This window comes from Mustela putorius, unplaced genomic scaffold, assembly GCF_011764305.1.
Source record: "Mustela putorius furo isolate JIRA1106 unplaced genomic scaffold, ASM1176430v1.1 tig00003859_pilon_pilon_pilon, whole genome shotgun sequence".
NCBI lineage: Eukaryota > Metazoa > Chordata > Mammalia > Carnivora > Mustelidae > Mustela > Mustela putorius.
The window spans coordinates 23,601,563-23,626,543 of record NW_025422011.1 but is presented as its reverse complement, the minus strand read 5'-3'; the positions used below and the strand labels follow the sequence as shown (position 1 = coordinate 23,626,543).

General features: G+C 48.8%; 1 protein-coding gene across 12 annotated transcripts in view; it reads left to right on the top strand.

Moving 5' to 3' along the window:
• The window catches only part of NAV2 (neuron navigator 2), a 397,156-nt gene that overhangs the window by 346,326 nt on the left and 25,849 nt on the right, over positions 1-24,981 (top strand). For 8 of the 12 annotated variants that reach the window (XM_045066131.1, XM_004752128.3, XM_045066132.1 and 5 more), the window contains 9 exons: positions 4,176-4,199; positions 4,315-4,389; positions 10,046-10,129; positions 10,657-10,768; positions 12,076-12,221; positions 14,619-14,627; positions 15,031-15,203; positions 22,555-22,708; positions 24,376-24,538. In XM_045066131.1, the coding sequence (XP_044922066.1) occupies positions 4,176-4,199; positions 4,315-4,389; positions 10,046-10,129; positions 10,657-10,768; positions 12,076-12,221; positions 14,619-14,627; positions 15,031-15,203; positions 22,555-22,708; positions 24,376-24,538 (940 nt within the window). The remainder of the gene's footprint in view (positions 1-4,175; positions 4,200-4,314; positions 4,390-10,045; positions 10,130-10,656; positions 10,769-12,075; positions 12,222-14,618; positions 14,628-15,030; positions 15,204-22,554; positions 22,709-24,375; positions 24,539-24,981) is intronic. The other 4 variants (XM_045066138.1, XM_045066133.1, XM_045066130.1 and 1 more) reach the window with 1 other exon arrangement.

Sequence of the window (24,981 nt, the reverse complement as noted above, 5' to 3'; positions counted from 1 at the left end):
CGCTGGCTGTTGTCGGTGTTGGCCAGCTTCAGTGCGTGCTCTGCTGAGCAAATCCGCATAGAATCCAGTATGGTTCTGGATTTGTTTGGGGGTGCTCGCTTTTTTTTTTATAGCTATGTGTGTAGCTATGTGCGTAACTGTTTATCTTAGAAACCTTACTTTGGGAATTCCTATAGGAAAAAAATCATTTCATTAATTGAGAATTGGAAATTCTTTAGCTCTTCATTCCATGGAGGACAGATGTTTTAGTAATTCACTTTTTGGTAGTGCCGGGTTCCTGGGCTACGTGTAGGTAGCAGGACAAACTGTATATGGCCCCTTAGAAGCTAAAGGCCATCCAGAATCCAGCGAGAGAGACTAGGGCCTGACTCTTCTTTCATAGGCCTGTAGCAAGCAAACAGACTTCAGGGATTGCTGACATGGTTTGACTTGAATGACCTTGAAATGATCTCTTCTGCTCCTACCCACCTTGCCCTCTACCTCCAAAACACCTCCTTCCTCAGCCAGACATCTGGTCTGAAGTGTCGTCACAGAACCCTCACTTTTTCATTTCTTAGAGATCACTGAAGCCGTTGTCGACGAAGAAAACGTAGAGATGACTTTCTGTCAGCTAGCCCATACGTTAAGTCCTTTCTTCAAGAGGGAAAATTGGTGACATGGGTGCCAAGATGGTACTTTCAAACCTAGATTTACTTCTTGGACAGGGTTTACTGGCCCTCAGTCTGTGCCAGGCTCTAGGCTAAGCCCCAAGGATGAGATGTAGGTGGAAAGAGGAGCCTGCTGCTGAAGGCTTCTGAGGCCAGAGGCACCCAAGAACACCTTGGGTTGTGGGACTCTACAGTCACAGGGTTGGTATAGAGCCCCTACGGCAGACATCGCTGTGCCCGAGCCCCTTATTTTCCCAGTGGAGCTCCCAGAGTTTCCTGTCAACACGGAGAGGGCTGTTTGTTCTTGGAAGAGTGGAAAACAGGGCCTGGCTTACATCAGCCAGCCTCGGAAGGAAAGAGCATGAGCTGCTCCCACTGTGAGAATTCAGGTGCAGGAAGCCATCCCCAGCATTTCCTGGCCACGGTGCCTTCATGCAAATCATTGCAAAGTCTTGTCCTCAGGAGCCTTTCCGTAGCTCCTATTCTGGGTGTGCAGACAGGAAATTTCAAATGATTCTTTCTGGATTGATGGAAATTCACACATTACCAGAGACCTAGGAATAGTATTCAATTTCGTGTTTAACCAGATAGCAAGAGACCCAGGGCCCCGTCCTTGTTTTTTTCTCACTGTTTGACTTTGTACAAATGACCTCATTATTCCAGGTGTTTGTCAGTTTTGTCCTTGCTGTCGGGGGGCTGTGGCGTCTCAGGGCTGCCCACAACTTCTGACATTTGCTGAGTTGAAGGGTCTCTTTTTACCTGTGCCTTCTCTGAGCATATAGGTTACTTCTGCAGACTTTTACAGGAAATAGCCTAACATTTAAACGTTTTCACGCTAGAGTAGTCTGCAGATTCCAAACTGTATCTGGCTACGTAGGTACCACCCAGCATGGACGTGGGGTCCCTTCTGTCTTATTAGCCGCTTGGCAATGATAGAATTCTAAAACTCAGGCACCTTTGTAAGTGTTAAGGTGAACCAGTCATTCCTTGTCTAAAACGAGATGGTTGGGTTTCCTAAGCTGCCCCCAGCCCAGACCAAAGAGTCTGTTTCATGGCTGAGTGTCTTAAAGGGTCTTATTGGATGATTGATAATGGGTGTTTCCCCTGATATCTATGTAATTTCTGGATATTCAAGAATGCTCATTCTGGCTAAAATTTGCCTGAAATTTTAATTACAAAGGAAAGAAAAGGCAACATGTTGGTGAACAACTACTGTGGAGAAGTCAGTGCCAACCCTTGGAGTCGAGAAACTCTAAGGGGCCACATCTAGCCTTGGACTGGCTTTCTTAAATGGTAGAGGGCAGCAGTTGAGTTCTCAGGGGATCTGCTGAATGGAGGGAGGCTCCCAACCTCACTTAGAGTTCCCAGAGGCACAGAAGAACAGCAGCTGGGGGTAAGATACAAAATACAGGATTTTCCAGGCTGCTTTTGAGAACAGGGGCCCAAACCTAGAGACAAATGGGCAGAATGACAGATGGTGGCAGAGGTATGGAGAAGGAGTGTTAGACCCATGGATGTAAGTGTTTAGAAGTAGGGCTCGTCCTACTTGGATGGTTCAGCCTGCTTACAGACCTCCGCTAGCCTCCCAAATGTTAGATTGCCATGACATTCTCACCATTAACTTTCTCCTTTGGATCAGACTCAGAAGTTCAGGGGCCCGATTTGGGGAAGGCCTCCGTGAGAATGTAGCTGTAGTAAAAGAAGGAAAATGTTCTTGTTAAGATCATAGACTCTAGAGCCAGACTACCATGGGTCCAATCCCAGCTCTGCATCTTAACAGCTGGGACCATGGGCAAATTAGTCAACCTCCCCATGCCTCAGTTTCCTCATCTGCAAAATGTGAGTACCTGCTCAGGAGGTTGTTACGAGGATTAAATGAATAATGAAAGGAAAGGGATTAGAAGAGTGGTATGTGATGAACATTCAATAAATGCCACCTACTATAGGAGGTGAGGGACTTGGCGGTCACGGTCACCCATGTACCCCGGCTTCTTAACACAGTGCCTGACACATAGTAGGAAATCCATAAATTTTGATAGGTGGTGGCAGTGGACCTGAAGAGATGGAACACCTAGATGGGCAAAGAGGGATAGATGAATATTCCCAGAGAGGGAAGAGGGAGCCCGGGAACTCTCCCAGTGTTCTCCTGAAAACATTTCTTAGATGAGATTGTCCAGCTGTGTGACGTCAGGCAAGGTCTGACCTCTCTGTGCCTCAGAAAGAATACGGACCTACTCTGTAGGGCTGTTGCGAGGATTAAGTGGTTTGGCCCCAGTATTCCTCAAAACCAGTTGTTGTTGTTGTTAGAGGCCAGCTGGAGGGAGGGCCCCCCTGGGCAGCATCAGGAGTCTGGGCAGTGGGGTAGGGAGCAGGGGGAGAAGGGAACGCGGGCAGGAACCACCTCCCACCTGCCACAGCTGGTGGGTGTAGGGTCACATTCTGAGCTCATGGAGAAGTAGACACCAGGGTCAGATGCTGATTTTTTAAAGTGATGGGTTTGTCACTAGTAGCTGATAGGATTGATTGGATTGGACCAATCCAGTTGGTCTAGGACCCAAGGATAACACAGAGTCTTTACTGACCTTCACCTGCCTGTCTGGCTCCCAAGTCACTGCCCCACCCCCAGGGAAGCGTGAATGGAGGGATGGACGGAAGGTAGGAATCCTTCCAACATTGCCCAGAATGTGGGGGTGTCTTTTTTTATGGGCCCCGGGGAGAACCACAAGAGAAGGAAAGAAAGGTTCCCCTTGTCGGTTCCCCCTATGGAAGGAGAGGGGGTAGCCTTGTAGTCCCTGGCTGGCAGGTGTCTGAGTCACCACAGACACAGCCCCAGGATGGGAGACTCTCCCAGTAAGAGGGCCCACAGGCTGCACGCATACCCCCCAGAGTCACAGGTAACTAGGGGCCGTGAGGTGGGGCAGCGGGAAGATCCACACAACCTGGGGAGTCAGTTGGCTGGCTGCTGGGGGCTCCCAGCCTCCCTCACTTGGGAGGCCTTCCTGCTGCTCCTGGACCAGCGCCTCAGACAGAAGAGAGGGAGGGGTCAAACCGGCGGTTAACCCATGAGCAGTCCTCCCGCTAGGAGCGGCCAGTCACATTACAAATTCAGATGAATGACTGTTGATTCTTTAGTGTACGTTGTCCTCAGTGTGGCCCGGGATGTTTTTGAACCTGTACATTTATTCACTAAATTAGGGCATGTGCCCCTGGTTTATCCCTTTTTGTCACGCCTTCTCTAGAGCACCTGACCGTATCATCTCCACACGGGAGCAGGGGTCTCCTCACAGCCAAAATAATTGCAGTGTTGTTCTCCTCCTTCCTAATTTCTTATAATCATATGCTCTTCCTATTTGGCCTTTCTCATTGGTCAAATTAACCGAACCAGTTTATCCAGAAAAATACACCAGGAAAGAAACTCCTAACTCTTAGGGACTGCTGTAAGCATCCAAATCAGGTGTTCCCCACAGACTGCATTGCCCCATTCTTTGTTCCTCCACTGGTCTAATTTCCCTTATGATTTCCTTACAGCCCGAAGAAAAGTGCCAGTCGGAGGTAAGGATCGGTTTGCTGGTTGCATTCCCTCCTTCGCTATTATCCACTGCTTCGCCCCGCTCAACCTGGGAACGGGCTCTTAAAGCAAGTAACTCTGTCCCTTGCCAACCTTTAGATTCGCAAACTGCGGCGGGAGCTGGATGCCTCGCAGGAGAAGGTTTCAGCTTTGACCACGCAGCTGACCGCAAATGTGAGTACAGATACAGGGTGGTAGCCATGGGAGGGGGGAAGCCTCTGCTCCCTTCTGACGGGACGTCAGGGCTGCCTGGCCCTGAGTACCGTGGGAGCAGTCCCGTGGGAGGGGCGTGGCTTTAGCCTTGGGAGCGTCCACTCTGGCTCTGAGCGGCTCTGGGCTCCAGGCAGCATCTTTGAGCCTCTGAGCCTGCATTGGCTCATCTGTGCAATGGTGATGGTAAGCATCTGCTCTCTGGGTTGTCACGTGGTCAGTACTGGAATACGTTAAGGGCTCAGAAATGTTCGTTTCCCTTTTCTTCCTCTTTCTGAAACTTTTCATCTTCAGGCGGGAAAAAAATAAAAGAAATCTAAGGCTCCAAATAAATAGCTGACTGTTCTATAATTATAATACCCACAATTACGTGTTCAGGAAATGCTGCCAGCTAGCATTGAATTCAACAACTGTTTTAGTGCCAACTGTGCCTCGGGCACCATGGCTTCAACAGCAAAGCAGGCACAGTCACTGTCCTCTTCTTGTGCTTTCTCTGGTGCCGCAGAGACAGAACTGTTTAGCTATGACATGATAACTGTTCAGAGAGAGAGATAGAGGGAGAAGGTTGTGGGAATGTGTAAGGAGGATCACCTAGCTCAGTCTCGTGGTGGGGGAGGAGGGAGGTCAGGAAAGGCTTCCTGGAGGAAGTGGCATCTGGGGGATGCTGAGTAGGAGAGGATGCGCGGGAAAGCAGCATTCCCACTAGTGTGCAAAATGTATTTGTGCAGAAGCCCAGTGTGAAGATCTTAGCGCATTTATAAACTGTAAGTAGCTCAGTGTATAATTAGAATCTATGGCTTGGATATGAGGAAGAGGGGAGGGGAGGGGAGGTGAGGCATCAGAGAAAATCTAGGGGCAGGTCTGTCGCATACCATGGAGGCTCTCAGCTCTTAGGCGGACAGTTCGGGCTAAAGGAAGAAGAGCTTCATTGTTGTGTATGTGTGTTATTGTTGTTTTAAGATTTTATTTATTTATTTGACAGAGAGACATCACAAGTAGGCAGAGAGAGGGGGGGAAGCGGACTCCCTGCTGAGCAGAGAGCCCGATGTGGGGCTTGATCCCGGGACCCAGAGATCATGACCTGAGCCAAAGGCAGAGGCTTTAACCCAATGACCTCCCTCACACCCGCTGCCCCATTGGTGTGTTTTAAGCAGAGCAGCGAGGCAGTTTGGTTTGCTCTTCATGAAGCTTCTTGACTGTGGCATGGTTATAAGATCAGAGAGTCAGAGTGAAAGCAGAGACTTCAGGTCTGCAAAGTAGCCCCACTGCAGAGCTGTGGGCCGGTGAGGGTTGCCCTTCAGAGGTCGGAGCCTGAGGTTTGGAAGGTGCGGAGATGCCCCTGAGGCAGGGCATCCTGCCTGGAGCACACGGCCTGGGCTGAGACCACAAACACCTGTGTGTGAACCTGTCCCAAAGCAGCCTGCATGACCCCATAATACGCTGTTAGAGTGAAGGGTGACTTCAAAAGGCTATCTTTTCTGGACCAGGAAGCTGAGTCCATCAGTACTCCAATGAATCCTTTACCTGCGGTTCTTGCCCAGGTCGTTCCTGCTGAAGCCTGAGCCAATGGAAGGAAACTATTTCTCTTTAAAGTCTGTGCGCAAAGTACCTTGTGGAGTACTTGACCTTAATGACAAGCTCAATAACTCGTAACTTCTCTCACTGTTCATACTCCTGAGTCCTCTCACATTTCTGGGAGTCTTTGCATTATTTTCTCACCCTCCCACATCAGGCCACTGAGTGTTTCGTTATCCGTCTTCTCTCTGCTGCTTCCATCGTCGGTAGCAGAACATCAGAAATTGCTGGGCGATCTGAATTTTGAAGCTTACTAGGTCTTTTTTTTTTTTTTAAAGATTTTATTTATTTATTTGACAGAGAGAGACACAGCGAGAGAGGGAACACAAGCAGGAGGAGTCGGAGAGGGAGAAGCAGGCTTCCCACAGAGCAGGGAGCCTGATGCAGGGCTCGATCCCAGGACCCTGGGGTCATGACCTGAGCCAAAGACAGATGCTTAATGACTGAGCCACCTAGGCACCCCTGGGTCTTATTTAAAAAAAAAAAAAAAAAATCCTGGAGGTATTCTTCTATGAATAGTCTTCATCCGGGTACCATTTGAATCCAGACCAACCCCAGACCCAATGAGCCAATCTGGATATAATCCAAATGTGAGGTTTGACAGCAACCCCCATACCAAGTGATCTGGAGCTACTCCCCTAGTTAAGAATTCCTGGCATCCATTGGTGCCCTTTTACTCAAAACCTACTTTCATTAGTTTACTTATCAAAAAACTTGGGTTCCTTCCTCCAGTGACCTTGTGCTGCCCAAAGGATCTTAACACTGGGCCATTTGGAACTCTACTCTCTGTTCCAGAAGAGTCCGAGGGAGATCCCTTGCATTGCTATTATTCCAAAAGTATGATTTGCTCCTCACCAAAGCCACTGAGTCCAGTATTGTTTGAAAGTAAATATTTAGTCTTACCACACACCACCGGCCACGCTAACGTGTTTTATTGTCTGCCATCTTTCTCACAGGCCAAGCTGTGTTTGTTTTTCTAGGACAAACTACTCAAAGCCACCTTCTCTGGGTGTTTTTATACCATTCATGTTTGTTTTTCTGAGAATGTGAGAAGGGCACTTGGTAAGAAGTCTGCTGTGCGGCTCTGAAATAGGCTCCAAACAGCCTCTCAGCCCGTGTTTTCACAGTTGCTAATGACCCGAAGTTAGTCCTTTCTCTAGAAAGCACAATGCAAACCTCTGGTTCTTCAGAGCAAACATGGCTTCTTCTTGAGTTTGCAAAAACACTTTCTTAATAGCAGCCTTCTTGGGGTCAGGTTTTTGTTTTTGAGGGAATAGAAAGTATGAGTGCCCACAAACAGAACCCTGAGTGGCAATCAAAGAATGGAAATAAATGGAAATTTGGTCGTTTAAATTTGACCTTGGCGTTCCTTTGAAACGCAAGGTTAGCAGTAATTCATTTCAACATCCTGGCCCTGGCCCTGTTTCCTTCATCCACTATGTAAACTCTCTTGAATTGATTGGCTTTGGTTCTGCCTTATTCTCCTGGGCAAACTAAACAAAAGCATATCTCTTGATTTTAAAATGCAACAGCATTTTCTCAATTTTTAATAGGGAAAGAGCATGCAATCAGAAAGAAACTGGGCAGTCCATTTAACATTTCTATTACGAGAGGTCCTGCTCCCTGCTAACTCCTACAGCTGTTGGAAAAGAGACCCAACATGCTAGAACATCTCTAGTTCATGCTAGAGATGCCTTATCCTCAGCTGTTTCAGTTAGAGGAAGTCTAGTGACAGAGGCCTCTGACTCACTTCTCTGATCTCTCCTCTTTAAATTGAAATGTCCGCTGACCCTCCTCATGACCCGGGACAATGTCCCACCTGTCCCCTGGTTGTTCCCTCACTTTGATTCTTCACCGAGTACATCAGTCTTCTCTTCCTCTAGAATATTATGGACCTCATGATCAGATCTTACTTCTCCCTCCTCCCAGGAGTCACAGTCCCTCTGCTAGCTCTTCTCTTTCTCCTGTATTTGCCCACTCCTCTCCCACCACCCTTTCCCATTCTGTCCCCACCTGTGTTTTCATCCTGTCTCTTGTCACTTCATCCATCCCAAACCTCTTCCTTTCCTTTCCCCACAGTGTCTGTTTATTCCTATGTTTATGGACCTGTGTTCACCTATATTGTTTCACTTAATGCTCACAACAACCCTGGGAGGAAAGTAGATACTGCATCCATTTTATAGACGGAGAAATTGGGGCACCTGGGTGGCTCAGTGGGTGAAGCGTCTGCCTTCGGCTCAGGTCATGATCTTTGGGTCCTAGGATCGAGCCCCACGTTGGACTCTCTGCTCAGCAGGGAGCCTGCTTCTCCCCTGTCTCTCTGCCTGCCTTTCTGCCTACTTGTGATCTCTGTGAAATAAATAAAATCTTTAAAAAAAAAAAAAGTTTTATAGATGGAGATACTGCTGCCAATAGGATTAGCTCTCTTGTCCGTTCCTTATTCTTGGTTTTAACCATATTATCAGGTCCCTCAGTCAACCAACCAATATATCGTGGGCTGTTCTGGAGGAAGGAAGAGCCTTGCATCTTGTCCTTGAAGAGGGTTGAAGAGAAAGGGGCAGACAAAAGCATCTCATTTCTCAACTCTTAATATACGCGTTTTTTTCCCTACATTTTTAACATCTCTGCAAGTGGGATGCATATTTTAATTAGAATTGGCAGCATTTCTCAGGATGTCTTAGTACCATATGAAATAGTGGTGTGTCTGATGTCGTGTTCTAACAGGTATATAAAATTATGGAAGTGGGGCACCTGGGTGGCTCAGTTGTTAAGCTTCTGCCTTCAGCTTAGGTCATGATCCCAGAGTCCTGGGATCAAGCCCTGCATCGGCCTCCCTGCTCATGGGGGAGCCTGCTTCTCCCTTTCCCTCTGCCCCTACTCCAGCACGTACTCTCTCCCTCACTTGCTCACTCTCAAAAAAAAAAAAAAAAAAAAGTATGGAGGGGCCTTGGGAGAAAACTGTAACTCCTTGGAGGAAGGGGAAGGTTTCTCCAAGGAGGGAGCGGATGGGCCTATCCGTGGCTTTTTATTAACCGGGATTAGAATAAACAAAATAGCCCAACCACTGTGCTCACCCATTCTGCAAACGTGCCCAATGTGAGCCTCTCCTGTGAGCTTGGCACTTGGAGAGCAAAGCTCACGGGAGCAGAGGAGAAAGACAGGAGGCAGTAGTTGCTGGAGTACACGCGTCCTTAACTGTGACACCAACATGCATGTAGACCAATAGTCCATGTGCTTTCAAGAGTAACCATGAGATGGGGCGCCTGGGTGGCTCAGTGGGTTAAGCCTCTGCCTTCGGCTCAGGTCATGATCTCAGGGTCCTGGGATTGAGTCCCGCATCGGGCTCTCTGCTTGGCAGGGAGCCTGTTTCCTCCTCTCTCTCTGCCTGCCTCTCTGCTTACTTGTGATCTCTCTCTGTCAAATAAATAAATAAAATCTTTAAAAAAAAAAAAAAGAGTAACCATGAGAGAACCAGCCCATCTGGGGGTGTCATGAAGACACAAGCTGAGATCTCTTGAGAAGGATATATAAAAACCAGACAGGGGGCGCCTGGGTGGCTCAGTGGGTTAAGCCGCTGCCTTCAGCTCAGGTCATGATCTCAGGGTGCTGGGATCGAGTCCCGCATTGGGCTCTCTGCTCAGCAGGGAGCCTGCTTCCCTCTGTCTCTCTCTGCCTGCCTCTCCATCTACTTGTGATTTCTCTCTGTCAAATAAATAAATAAATAAAATCTTTAAAAAAAAAAAAAAAAAAGAAGAAGAAGAAAAAAAACCAGACAGGAAGACAGTGGAGGAAGAGCACTGTAGGCAGAGGGGAAAGTAGGTACAAAGAACCTAAGGTGGGAAGAAGCACAGGGTCTTTAAGGACACAATGAGCTGGAGTGACTGGATCTCAAAAAGATGGAAAGTGGGGCTCCAGGGGCTGAAGAATTAGACGGGAGCTAACTCACGGGGCTCTGGTGAGGATTTCAGCCCTGAAGACCCAGCACCCCCTGGGCCCTCTTGCCTTGCGAGGCAGTCTAACTGAGGCTGTGTCTTTCCTTCTCCAGGCCCATCTGGTGGCAGCCTTTGAACAGAGTCTTGGGAACATGACCATCAGGCTCCAGAGTCTGACCATGACGGCTGAGCAAAAGGTAAAGGCCTCCCCTCCCTGCTTAGAACTGACAGCACAGCTCCAAACTGACGATCTCTTGTTTCAGAGAAGGGTATGGATGTTCGTGTATTTGAACTCTTGGAATCGAATCGTAAAGAGTTGTACTCTGTTGAGTGCACATCTGATCCTAATGGCGGGGTGTGGAGTGGCCGCAGCCCTTCATCTCTCACAGGCCTGTTTCTGCTGCTTTTTAAAAAAGATTTTATTTACTTGAGGGAGAGAGGGAAAGAGAACACCAGCAGGGCGGAGGGGCAGAGAGAGCAGCAGATTCCCCACTCAGCACACTGAGATCATGACCCGATCTGAAGGCAGACGCCTAACTGACAGAGCCACCCATGTGCCCCCATTTCTGCTGCTCTGGTGTGTTTCAATCCATCCTCTGGGAGGGGACAGAGGTTTTGTGGAACTCCTTCATGCTCTCTGCTCCGTGCTGAAACAGAGTTGTTGTTCATGTGGACTCTGTACAGAATGACTGTAGGATGACCAATATTTCCTGCTGTTCCTCAGGACTCAGAACTGAATGAGTTAAGGAAAACCATCGAGCTGCTCAAGAAACAGAACGCAGCTGCCCAGGCTGCCATTAATGGGGTCATTAACACGCCAGAGCTCAACTGCAAAGGTAAAGGAAGGGGGGGCAGCCTGCAGACCAACAACCTGCCTGCCCTTAGGAACCTTCCCCTGATGACGTGTGCCGCAGCCTCCCTGCCCCGGGGTGCATGTCCCTGTCCGTCAGATGGTCCCGGGAGGAGGACACTTGTGGCCCGTGACTTCAGGCCTCTAGGAAGATAGCTCCTTCAGCTCAGTCTCTGCCCTGATGTAGCTCAAAAATGGAAGAAAATCTGTTTCTATGGGTGAAGTGTCAAAAGTGTTTTGCTTAATTTCGCTGGTGTCCTTATATTTACATGTGGACACGGGCCAGCCTGAAATGAGCATCTCATGTTCATCCAAGGAAGTGTTTCTGAGTCAGTTGCTTCGTGCGTGTGTATCTTACCTGGGGGCCAGATGGGGCTGTGAGGACGAGTTCCCTCCCACCGCAGTGATGTTGTTGGTGATGGTACAAGTCGCAGTGACAGCCAGCATTTAGGGGACACGCACTGTGTTCTAAGCACTCTGCTCAGTGTTGTAAATTATTCACTCTCTCGTTTTCCTCCCATGACAACCTTACAAGGGCAGTGCTGGTCCTCTCCACATTGGATTGATGAGAACACTGGGTTGCGGGGGCGAGAGCCCCGTCCAGAGGTCACAGTAGTAAGATTCATGAAGTGGGACTAGAACCCAGGTCTCTCTGACTCCGCAACCAGTGCTCGTAAAGAGTAGGCTGCGGGTTTAGTTCTGTGCTTGTGCGGAAAACTGGCCACAACCTGTATTTGGCATCTCCGTGATTTCAGATACCAGGTCTCTGAAACGTGATGACAGAGTTGAAATGGAAGGGACTGGCAGCCTGAGTGAGCAAAGAACACGTACCAGGAAGAGGGGCTCCCACACGTTAAGACCCTGAGATGAGATGGGCTTGGCATTCCCGAGGGGTCAAGAGAAGGCTAGTGAGGCAGAAGCATACAGGGCAGAGTGGGGTGGTGAGGGGCACCCCGACAACACAGGTGTCTGCCACAGTTCAGAAACGTCATCGGGTCCTGGTCTCAAGCTTAAGAAAGCTGGTGGCAGGGGCAGGGAATTCTCTCTCGAAGCCTCCCTTGGCTTCTTTTTGGTGGAGTGGCTTGGTCTGGCCCTCAGGTAATTGACTGAAGAGAGCTCAGCGTGGACCTATTCAAGGATCTTAAAACCAGCAGCTGAGAGCAGAAGTTCATGTCTAATGGGAAATACCCAGCAGTGCCCGGGTGTGTGGATTTAGGTGTAAGAGTCATTTTCCCTGGGACAGAGGGATGGGCTGAAGGCCACAGCTGCTGACCTCCTGCCTTGCATCCCCAGGAAATGGCACCTCACAGTCGGCAGACCTCCGTATCCGCAGACAACACTCCTCGGACAGCGTGTCCAGCATCAACAGTGCCACCAGCCACTCCAGCGTGGGCAGCAATGTAGAGAGTGATTCCAAGAAAAAGAAGAGAAAGAATTGGGTGAGTGTGCAACCAGAGACCTTCGTGGGTACCAGCAGACCAGTATCCCCACCCCAACCCCCAGAAAGAGCCCCCGGGCTAGCTCTTTACTCCAGAGCATAGAACTTTGGGAGTGGATCCAAAGAAGCTTGTGGGTATGTTTCTACCAAAATCAGTGTTGTGCTCAGCCAAATACCAGGACTCACAAAAGTACCACCATCTTGGAGTTTTCTGTTCCATGAGATTTTATGTGACATACTCATCTTTCATTTCATATACGTGTCATTTCCTCCTCCTCGTAACGTTAGCCGCGAAGTTCCAGGTACTAGAGCAAAGTTACTCTTCGTTGGTTTCTTTTTCGTTATTATTACTATTATTGGAGTGTGTATTGCTAATTACCCCATCATTATCCAGAATCCTTATCTGTTTCTTTACACAGTTACCAATTATGGCATGAAACCAATTTTCTCCGAACAGTTTTTAACCGTGCCCTCTAAAGTGAAAGTTTCATAATGTAGATATTAGGAGTTAGTGAAAGGTTTTAAACTGGGGTGTTGTACTTCAAAATGCCAAGTTTAATAGACCCAGTCTCCAGTGTATTGTTTCTCTATGTTTCCTTAATCCCAGTGAGCCACTCAAATTCCTGTACAGTAGTGTCTTGAGCAGCTTTTTCCCATTTTCCTGGGAATATTACACCCACCCACCCAATTTTTTTTAAAGTAGATTCTATGCCCAACATGGGACTTGAAGTCACGATCCCGAGATTAAATAAGAATCACATGCTGCACGGACCAAACCAGCCAGGTGCCCTCCTACCAACCCATTTATAGTTGTGTCAAGGCTGGGGAGCTCTGGTTGGTCTTTGCTGCTCCCTGTCTTCAGTGCAGAGAGTTCAGGTTGATCTGAAACAGGCTAGTGCTCACAGCACCCCATCCATCAGTGCCGACAGCATCGTGTTTCCATTGTAACCTCAGTGTCCTCATCCATTCCATACACTTCTTCCTCATTTTGTGTTATCTTGGATGGGTGGCGAGGTCTGGCCATAGAGCAGTCGCAGTTTGAGGAATTCCGGTTGCTGATGACTTGTGCTGAAAGACCGTAAGACCAGTTTAGTGTGACCCTCTCATCATTCTGATGAAGGTTTTTTCTTCGTTACTAATGGCTTTTAGTCAACTCATCAGCTATGCCTTGAATAGCATTAACATATGTTGCTGTTTCCAATATGATATTGGTAAAATATGGTCTGACTTGATTATCAAAGTGATGAGAGAGAATTATTTTCTATGAAAAACCGTGTTTATCCATTTTCTCCAGTTCAAGAACTAAAACTTATTTACTTGCACTAAGACAGTTCTTGATTGTTGGTAGAAGGGAAGATAGAGAGTGGGCATTCTCAGATGATCTCGAAGCTGAATTCTGTCTAATCTTTGTCATTTCCTCCTCCATGTGGCCCTCTGCCAGAGGTAGGGGCAAGTCTTGAGGTTGGTGGTTTGTGTGCCAGATCCTTCTGTTTCTATAACTGGAAATTTGATGAAAAGTAGGAACTGGGCTCTCGATCAGCCTCACTTGGATGTGTCATTCCTTATGGATCTAATATTGATGAGCAAAAAAATCCCAGTAACTATTTCAGAATGGCCTGTTTCAGAATTTCTTAATGGCTAAGAAAACCGCCAAGGTGTTTTCAGAAAAAAGGTTTTAGTAAAATGGAAATTAGTTTTCAAAAGACCTTTTTTCAAAACAAAGCTTAAGTTTCTTGGTCTAGAAGAATACATGCTTATCATCGCTTTCGGAGAAGACCCTGCACTTTAATTCTTTATGTTCTCAGAGTTTTCAGCTCCATCTCATAATTTGGGGAATTTGTGATATGCCAGTTCCTTTTTCCCCAATATAGTTAATAAATTTCCTAGAAATACCTATTTTTTTTTTTTTGAGTAGCAATTGAGATGGCTAATTCCCTGCTTATTCTATCATTTATGTGTATACAAGGACAGCAGGAACTCCTAAGTAGATCTCTCCGAAGGCACTACAGCCATGTTGGGACTAGTGCAGCAGTGAAGCTATTCTTGCTGAGAAAAGAAGACACAGACATGCCAAAAAAAAAGATAAGGCCTTAAGAGACAGAAGTGTGAGAATCAAAGGAAGGTCAGGGGCAGTCATTTCCACCAAAGAAGCTGGAAGCACTTGGCTTGTAGGGACTCCCCGAAGCGCTGTTCCTTTCCTTTCATAATGAAGGAAGACGCCTGTAATGCTCGGGAAGATTCATGTTCCTACCGGAAACCTTCTCTGTGTGTGGTGTTTACTATTGGCCATGTTGTGTCTGAAAAGTCCGAGGCTTTCCCTGTCACTGGCTTTCTCTGTTAAAAATTGTCTTTTTTCCTTCCCCTTCCCCATTTTTTTTGCTTGCGTTTTCCCTGGCAGGTCAATGAGGTAAGCGAGACCGACGTTAATATCAGATACCAAGCTAACCCATCCATTGATATGACTAATCTCTGCATCCGTCCCCATGTCTGAGCATTCCTGCTTTGTTGCTGTGTAACCTCATCTTCCCGCCATCCATCTGCTGAGCCAGGCTCTGTCTTGCTGTTGGCATCTAGCCTCGAAGCAGGAGTAGGCATGGAATGTCACCCACAGGTCCAGTCCTCTGAGCTGTCAGCACCAGATAACTCTTCTTCCCTTACTGCACTGATTCAAGAGAGCTGTTGGGAACCTTTGTCATTGGTCGGGGGGACACGTGGGAGAATTAATTGCTCTTTTGTCTGCATGTCTCTGTTCGGCCAAGGCCTGAGTGTTGGTTGCAGCCCCGCCCTGACTGATAGTCTCGTGTGTTCAGTTACGCAGCTCCTTCAAGCAAGCCTTTGGGAAGAAGAAGTCCCCCAAGTCCGCATCCTCTCATTCTGACATCGAGGAGATGACCGATTCCTCATTGCCTTCCTCACCCAAGTTACCGCACAACGGGTCCACGGGTTCCACGCCACTGCTAAGGGGCTCCCACTCCAACTCCCTGTGAGTCTGTCCCTTGGGGATGCACGTGGGTCAGACAATGCCTTTGGCCCCCGGGAGCCCTCCCAGATAGGAATGGAGAGGTGTCCTGTTACCATTCATCTTCTCCTTGGAGTTTTGTACATCATGCTTTCATAGGACTGGGCATGTTCTTCTAATGCTTTAGGGCTGGAGAGGTCGAGAGAGAGAGGAATCTTCCATTGTTGGTCTGATGGCATCACTGAGTGGTCATGGGCAAGGGCTTAACCTCCCTGTTTTCATTTGTCAAACTGGGATAATGGTTGTTGGCTCCTTATCTGATCGTAAGGATCAGACGAGGTAAATGGATGGGAAAGGGCTACAACCATCTGGCTGAGAGGGGAAGATAGTGTTATGAGTGTTAGTTTTTGCTGAAATTTTTAGTGCATTTTTAATTTTTTTTTTAAATTTATTTGACAGAGAGGGAGATCACAAGTAGGCAGAGAGGCAGGCGGTGGGGGGGGGGGGTGGAAGCAGGCTCCCTGCTGAGCAGAGAGCCAGATGTGGGGCTGGATCCCAGGACCCTGGGATCATGACCTGAGCCAAAGGCAGAGGCTCAACCCACTGAGCCACCCAGGCGCCCCTTAGCTCATTTTTGTGGCAAGACTTAAAGAGATTTTGCCATCCTTCTCTGATCAAAATTTGGTGTTGACTCTTTCTCTGAGGTCAGCCCTCAGCAACTGGAAGTTTAACAAATGGAGAAGACTCAGTGATATATTTCTCTTTACCAAAGGGTTCTATATTTGGTAAAATGATTGGTCACCAGGGACTCCCCTGGTAAATTTTAAATGAGTCAATTTGTAAAGAGCTTTTCAGGAACACAGCTGCTTCTGTTAAATGAGACAAGTGTTTGCTCATGTGACATTGGCTTAGATGCCATTTCCCTTGGCATTGAGGTACGTAGATGGAAAGAGTCCTCTTCTCTTGCCCAGCCAACCTCCCATGGTCTCCACTGAGCACCCACTGATCATTGCTCCATTAGGGGTGTAGGGAGACAGTCCTCTGTCCCATCTAAAAAGAACAGCCCAGACTCCAGAGGCAGGAGCACATCAGGAATGGCTTGAGATGGACAGATGGGGACCCAGGTGTCAGCTCAGAGGGTGGCACAGCCAGCCAGCCCCCTGCAGAGGTGAGAAGGATCGCCCCTGCCCCCTAGGATGGAACTCCCTTAGAGGCCGTGGTATACCAGGCCAGGAGTGAGAGAACGGCAGCCCACGTGCTTTGCAGGGACAGTTAGTGAGATGAGACCATGCCCAGAAGAGAGCCACTTTGGCTGAGGTTGGATAAGAAAGTGGGTATCTGGACATGTCCGTTTCATCATGGGTGAAAATGAGGTTAATTTCATCTACTTCCCTAAATACTTGTGAGGGCCCAGTCAGATACTATGCATGAAGGACCTTTTTCCTCTGCCCCTTCCATCTCAGGAGGCCAGATGTAGGGAGCTGTCCCTAAATCCACTTAGCCAGCAGGCCACCCTGCTGAAGACAGCAGCCGCACCTGTGTGACTTATGGCTGACTTATGGGATGGGTGCATGTAGTGTGGATGAGGGGCTCGGCTGAGTCTTTGCAGCACACCAACTGCCTGAACACCACATAAGGAAGGAAGTGAGTGACAGGGAACAGCAGAGCCACGAGTTCTCCTGGCTCCTGCTCTCATTCCACGCCAGGTACCGGGTACAGCAGTGAACCAGACGGATGAAGTTCCAATTCTGATAGACCCTGTATCCTCAGGTGAGAGGCAGACATGAAAGAAATCTGAATAAAGTAGAAAACAATGAGCTAAGGGTTCACACTGGGAATTAAAATGGTGTGTTGGGACACAGAGTACCTGGCAGCAACTGTGGATGGGGTGGCCAGGAAAGGAGGGGATATTCCAGCTGAGATCTGCATGATAAGAGGGACCACACTGGTAAGTTCTGCTCCATAACACTAGCTGCTGTAACATATGCGGCCACAGGGCTCCGTGGCTTGACACGGGACTGTTGATCTCTGGTTCACTCTGAACCTAGGACAGGTATGCATTGTCAATCAGCAGGCAGCCTGCCACAGAAGGCTCCTTCCATCTTCTGCAAGAGCCATCCCACAGGACCTGAGTTCTCTGCTGAGAAGTCTGTGTCCAGCCAGCAGGTGGGAAGTGGGGGAGGGGAGATAGTGCAGGAGAGTTTTATGGGCCAGGCCTGGAGAGACATGTCCCCTTTTCCCAGTCCACTGAGCAGGGCTGTCCCACCCACAAGGGAAGAAGTGAAATCTCCGCACCAGGGAGGGGAAGGAAATAGGCTCCCTGCAGCCTTCCTGAACCCCCAGAGAGCTCAAGGAGCCTAAGGTGGAGACAGGCTGGGTGTGGCTGGGAGGGGTGGTCACTGTGTGGCAAGTATGGCTGCTGCATGATAGGAAGTAGGAAAGTAGCAAGAAGGAGGCCATGGCAGGAGGCAGGGCCAGAACATGGGAGGCACTGAAGTCAAAATAAATTTGCATCTGCTTCTATGTGTGATGGGTTATCAGCCATTGGAGAGGTGTTTTGGGCTTTTTGTTTTTGTTTTTGTTTTAAGATTTATTTATTTTAGAGAGACAGCCACACAGGGTAGAGGGTGCAAAGGGAGAGAATCTCGGGCTTGGCACAGAGACCTATCTCAGGCTTGATCTCATGACCCTGAGAGATCATGATCTGAGCCAGTATCAAAAGATGGACACTTAGCGGACTGAGCTACTCAGGCAGCCTATGGAGAGGTTCCCCTCACCCCCGCAAGTTTATTTAAGTAATCTTTACATCCAGTGTGGTACTCAAACTTATGACCCCAGGATCAAGGGCCATATGCTCCACTGACTGAGCCAGCTAGGTGCCCCGTGCACCGGAGAGTTCCAAGCAGGAATGTAACATCATCTGAATGCATGTTTCACAAGGATCAGTCTGCTCCCTGCAGATAAGGAATTCGGGGGAGCAAGAGTGGAAGTAAGGCAACCACGTAAAGGCACTAATAGCACTCTCCCCCACTGTCCACCCAACTGTGGGCTCTTTCCTGTCCTTGGAACACTCCAGTCACACACCCCCGGGCCTTTGTCCTTTCTGTGTCCTCTGCCTGTCCCACTCCTCCCCTAGATACTCTCTTTCTTCAGGTGCTCAGTGTTTCCTTCTCACTAATGCTTTGCCTGCATCCCTTGCATAAAATAGCCCCCTCCCACAGCCAGCAATCCCCATCACCCCCTTAGCCGTGTTCTGTTTCTCGCCATGGCCCGTGTCACCACCTGACATGTAGATTTCCTCAAGTTATTAGTTATTTGTTCTTTGTCCCCACTACACCCCCCCTAAAAAATACAGTATAAACCACAGGGAGGTAGGCACTGTTGGATTTGCAGACATTTAGATATTAGGTGAGGTAACTCATAGTAGTGAGTCCTGGATGGATTTTAAGATGTGTTCTAGAAGAAAGCTGACAGCATGTGGTGATGTCAGGTGTGAAAGAAAGAGAAGAAGAATCCTTGAATATTCTTAGATTTGCAGCTTGCATACCTAGGTGTGTGGAAGCATTATTTCTGGAATGGATGGAAGGCATGGGCAGGGCAGGGCAGGGCGGCTATCAGGAGCCCTGGCTTGACTGTGTAAAGTCCGAGTTGCTCAGCAGACACCCATGTGGAGATGCCAACCAGCCTGGGGCTCCTGGAGGTCTAGATCTGGGAGACGTGGGCTCATAGGTGGTCCTGAAAGCTGAGAACCTGGAGGATTCTCCACAGGGCTAGATAAAGATAGAGAGGAGCCAGAGGGCCAAGGACTGAGCTCGGGGTGCTCTGACCACAGGGTGCGCAAGGAGAGCAGCCAGTGAGACGGGGAGAGGTGGGAAGAAAACTGGAAGCAGAGAAAAGAAACTGCTGGGAGGGAGGCGGTCGCTGGACCACATGCTGCCAGGCAGTTGGGGAGAATGAGGGAGAGTGGGTGACGCATTTGGCTGAGCAGCCTTCCCGGCAGCCATCCCGAGAAACGCTGCCTCCAAACCCGCTCTCCCCTTAGGGACTGGGCGGGGCAGACTCTGGTCTGCTCCCCTTCTCCAGCATTCCACAGCATCCATGCACAGTGGAGATGTTTGTTTTTGGTCTGGTTTTCCAGCGGGTGGGCAGAAAGCAAATGCTTCTTTCCAACCTTGAAGGGTTTGTAAGAATGTGCAAATCTAGAAGTGAGAGGAAGTTCAAAGAAGAAACCCAAGGCAGAGGAGTCGGGGGCCCAGAAAAGTGCCTACCCTGTGGGCGAAAGGAATGGTGGTGTGGGAAAACAGTGTTTCCCACACTTGAGGCATTTAAAATTAGGTATGCCACCAGCCCTGCATCTGGCCGGGACAGCGGAAATAGGGGAGTAACGTGGTAGGGACTGAGTAGGAAAAAATCGACATCAGGTTGCTTCAGTAAGTGGTCCATGACGTGGATGAGCATGTACTGTGTGCCTGCTGGATACAGTTCTAGACTTAAGCAGACGCACCAGATTCTATCCTGATTCTGTTACCCTGATTTTTTTTTTCCCACGGGCACAGTAATCTCTCCAGGACTCACCCTCCCCCTGTTTGAAAGGGGATAATTGTAATACATCTCCATGGAGTTAGTAGTGGATGGAGCAAACTGATACTCTTCGGCTAGCTGGCACAGTTGTTCGTGTATTCAGTAAGCATTTGCCTGAGCACCTATTACATACTGGTCAGTGTGATTAGGCACTGGAAATGATGCAGAGAACCCTGGTCCTGGAGCAGCCAGCAGCCATGCAGGGAGTAACCTGTTGAGTGCAACCAAATCTTCAGAGACGTAACAGAAGGCTACCGTGGAAGGAACCTGGGCGCTAGGGTTAGAGACTAAAACTTAGCTGGGACTGTTACAGAAGAACTTAGTTTTCGGGGCACCTGGCTTGCTCAGGCAGTGGATTCTGCCAGGCTCTTGATCTTGGGGTTATGGCTTAGAGCCCTACGTTGGGTAGAGAGATTGTTAGAAAATTAAAGTTTTGAACTTTAATTTTGAACATCCTCTCTGTGTTGAGTAGGACATCCCTCCCATGTCACCTTGCAGCTGTATGTTTCTGAGAACTGGGCTATTTTCGGGGAGCACAGTACTCTCTGCGCACTTATTCTCAACACAAACTTGATCTTAGTTTGCTTCTCTTTGCCAAGTCATTGGCCAGGTTTTGCAAAGTAGCCCGTGTGTTCTATCCCACAAAGTGGGTGCTGAAGAAGTCTTGTCTCTCTTGCTGCAAAAGCTTTCTTGGGGAAAGGCACAGACCATGTGGAGGGGATTGGGGCAAAACACTTGCCCCAGAGGGCCAGACACACCAGATTGACGGTGTGAATCAAAGCCAACTACTCCCTGCACTGAATTAGAGCCTGCAAGGTCTGTGCGGGGCACAGTTTAGCAGAGTGGAGTGTCATGATGGAATTTTCTTCAGACTTCACACTCCATTTAAACCAGGAAACCATACTCCTCTCTCAAGAAGAAACCAGTGTTTGCAAGCTCCCGCTGCAAACCTTGGCAAACCAGAAAAGGCGTGACTATATAGTCAAACCTTATAAACCATCGTCTAGTCAAAGCACAGAGGTGGCGGGGTGGGGAGAGAAAGATCTGAAGTCATGTTCTAGCCTCTTATCCCAGATCTGTTCACCTTAGTTTCTCATAGGCATGGAGTGGGAATAATCATAACATTTTCTGGTGTTTATTAGAGGTTTTAGAAGATTTTGAAGCTGAGAAACTTCCTTGACCACTAACCACATTTTTTTAAAATTTTTTATTTTTTATAAACATATATTTTTATCCGACCACTAACCACTTTTAAAAATCAGAGATAGTTTTCCTCTCTTACCATCTCTCAAATGAAATCCCTTCAATGCAGGTTGAGAAAATAACAATAAAAAGATTTGGCCATGCAGGTGTTAAACTTTTCTTCTAGTCCTTTCTGCCCCCAAATACATTACATCTCTTTTAACAATTATAAATGGTTTCCCTGTGGCAATGAACGTTTCCACACCCTCAACCAGTTTTACAGGTCAGGCTTTTTTTGGCCTCAAATCCAGGACTTGGTCTTGGAGAGTGGGCTCCACAATTACTCACCATGTCCTTCGGAGATCATCAGCTTCAGCTTTGTAACTTTATGAATGTGGTTGTTGGTTTTTGTTTTGGTTATGGTTTGGTTTTTTCCCCCTTTTTTCCTATCTTCAGTCCAAGAAATGTCAAAGCTGCTTATTCTGGATCACCCCTAACCCCAGATCCAATGAACTTTGAAATCAACAGACTTTTTTTTTTGAGGGTCCCCTTTACTAGCATGGCCATTCATTATGACTTTTATGATCTTCCATTTAGTGCTGCTTGCCTGGTATCTGAACAGCAAACCTAAGCTTAGGAGGACCACCCCTTAAGACAGAGGGACTCCACGGGGTCCCGATCTGGCACGCAGCTGGAAGGACATCGAACCTCACACTATTGTTCAGTTTTCACATAAAACTGGGACTGCTGTGTCGTATCTTCCTGTCTGCTCTCTGATGATCTGAGAGGTTTCTCTTCCTTGGGATGAGCTTAGGAAGCAGTGTGGGCAGGTGGGGGAAGGAAAAAGTGTTACTCTTAAGACACTTAAAAGATTGAGGGTTTTTTTTTTTCTTTTTAAAGATTTTATTTATTTATTTGACAGAGGTCACAAGTAGGCAGAGAGGCCGGCAGAGAGAGAGGGGGAGGCAGGTTCCCCGCCAAGCTGAGAGCCCGATGCGGGGCTCGATCCCAGGACCCTGAGATCATGACCTGAGCTGAAGGCAGAGGCTTAACACACAGAGCCACCCAGGCGCCCCAAAGATTGAGTTTTAGAATGCGACCCAGAGTAGATTAACACCTTCTACTGGAGTCTTTCCGTTATTTTCACTTTTGAGCAAATAAAAGTCACCCCCCAGGTGTCTGAACTTAGAGTGTCTGATCTTTAAAACAGACAGTTGACCCTTCTTCTCTGAGTGAATTTATATCTCAAGGGCCATGCAAAGTCATTATAGGGCCCCAGCTGTGTACACATTGGGATGGAGGGCCGGTTTCAAACCCTGAGGGTTACTACTCCCTTTTGCCCGCTGCTGTTTATCCCAGATTATTGGAATTTTGCTGAAAGGCAACCCAAGCCATCCTAATAGGCTGACCTCTGCCAAGAAAGAGCACAGAGAAGCAAGTCAGTCTGTAAATTCCAGGCTTTGGTATCATGGCCTCTGGGAATCCCTGCTGGCTGGTCAGATGGGGTGACTGCCGAACAAACCTGCTGACGGACAGGGACCAGTGGTCAGTGGAGGACTCAAAGGAGCTGAACCCAGAGCTGCTCCCATCAGTAACACCTCTCCTTCCCTAGCATTTCAGAGTGCATCGATAGTGAAGCCGAGACGGTCATGCAGCTCCGAAATGAGCTGAGAGACAAGGAGATGAAGCTGACGGACATCCGCCTAGAAGCCCTCAGCTCCGCACACCAGCTCGACCAGCTCCGGGAGGCCATGAACAGGATGCAGGTGAGCCCCGGAGCGGGGGCCCAAGCCCCAGGCTGTCTGGGAAGGAGTGGTGAGGGGGCTGCTCTCTGCCACACCCCCCAGCGCTGCCAAAGGTGGCAGCGCTCTGCCTTTCAAACCTGTTTCTCCACTCTTATCTTTTTTCTTTCTTTTCCAAAGTAGCAAGGCTCCTCTTCTCATGCCTTTCCCGGGATTGCTCAAAGTTGAGTCTTTCTTTTATTTATTTATTTATTTATTTATTTATTTATTTTTATTTGACAGACAGAGATCCTAAGTAGGCAGAGAGGCAGGCAGAGAGAGGGGGGGAAGCAGGCTCTGTGCTGAGCAGAGAGTCCATTGCAGAGCTCGATCCCAGGACCCTGAGATCATGACCTGAGCCGAAGGCAGAAGCTTTAACCCACTCTGCCACCCAGGTGCCCTCAAAGTTGACTCTTTTCAGAGTAATGGCGAAACTGTGCGTCCCTGTCTTGTGTGCCTTCCAGCAGCTCTGCCGTCCCGTCTTGCTTGCGGCCGTCTCCTTCCTCTGGTCTTAGAGATTGCTATGGGATCCTTTGTACCCAGAATCTGCCACCCACCCACTCGCAATTCCAGTTTCCAGACTCCTCAGCCAGAGAGAGCCCCTGACTGCTCCCTTTGCCTGCACCAGAGGTTTCTCTATCCTAGTCCCAATGTTCCCTCTGCGGGGAGAGCCTTGTGCACGGCCAGACCAGACACGTCCCTCAAGGATTAGCCTCCCTCTCTCCATAGCTTTTCCGGGTCCTGCATCTGCAAGAGTTAGCGCCCTCATCTGGATTCCAGCAAATGTGTTCTTAGAGCCCCTCCTCCCTTCCCCCTCAGACTAGAAGGCTTTTGGGTCTTCTGGCTACTCTTTCTCTGTGTCTCTTTCTCTGGATGTAGCTCCAGTGCTGTGCATGTGGTAGGTTTTCCCTACACACGTGTAGAGAAAAAAGAGCCCTATGGGCTCTGCCACATGGGGCCTCACTGGAGAACCAGCGTTTCCCAAAGGAGGTTCCATGGGACACTCGTTCCATGAGAGGCTCTGTGAATGGAGAACTCCTGGCTCAGCTGTGTTCAGGACTGCTGCACACTCTGCCACCTCCGAGCCCCACCATGCAGAGCAGCTCCTAAAGGCTCTGAGCCCTACAGAAAAGAAGTTCGCCAAGCCCAGAGTCTCACAAACCTCTTGTATTGTAAGACTCTCAGTTAAGACTCAGACAGCAGGGACGCCTGGATGGCGCAGTGGGTTGAAGTCTCTGCCTTCAGCTCAGGTCATGATCTCAGGGTCCTGGGATCGAGCCCCACAGAGCAGAGAGCCCGCCTCCCTCCTCTCTCTCTCCCTGCCTCTTTGCCTACTTGTGATCTCTGTCTGTGTGTGTCAAATAAATAAATAAAATCTTAAAAAAAAAAAAAGACTCCACAGACTCTGGGAAGCATTTCTGATTCTTTCCAAAGGCCAGCTCTCCACAAGGGTGGCCCTTGCCTCGCCAGACAGGTCTTATGTGTACCCAAGAGCAGCCAGTGCGGCCGGACCTCTCCAATGGTGTGACTGGCTGGGCCTCGGCTGGGATTCCCACCTGATCCCTGCAAGGGACTTTCCAGTTCCTGCTCCAGAAGATGCTTGTTTGTGTTCCATCCACCTAGTAAGCGAACCCCTCCCATACTCTTTGCAGAGTGAAATAGAGAAGCTGAAAGCTGAGAACGACCGCCTGAAGTCCGAGTCTCAAGGCAGTGGCTGCAGCCGGGCACCCTCCCAGGTGTCCCTCTCGGCCTCCCCTAGGCAGTCCATGGGCCTCTCCCAGCACAGCTTGAACCTCACGGAGTCAACCAGCCTGGGTGAGTGGCATCCCGGGGCCGGGGGCAGGTCAGGGCCTGCAGCTGGCACTCCAGTCTCCAAGTAAGAGCCCCGAGATAAGCAGATGAACAGATGAAATGGAGAGGCAGCAGGCGTGTGTGCACTTGGGGTGTGTGTGTGTGTGTGGGTGTGCGTCTGCTACCAACATGAGCTCAGCCGTTAGACTGCTGTCATGCTTTGCTCCAGTGCCCCCAGTTCTCCAAGCCATGAGTTTGGATCCTCTTGTCCGCCATGCTGAGTTCCGTTTGATCCATTTTAAGAGGCTGACCCACAAGCTGAATGCTGCATAAAAACCCCACAGTAGCTGGTCGCAGCTGGGGCAATGGCTTGGTCTGTGGTATTCCTGCCTTCAGGATGGATTCCCGGCCAGCACCATCGTGAGCTACATGAGCTAGGTTTTCTTTGTAAGCATATGGAGGCTGAT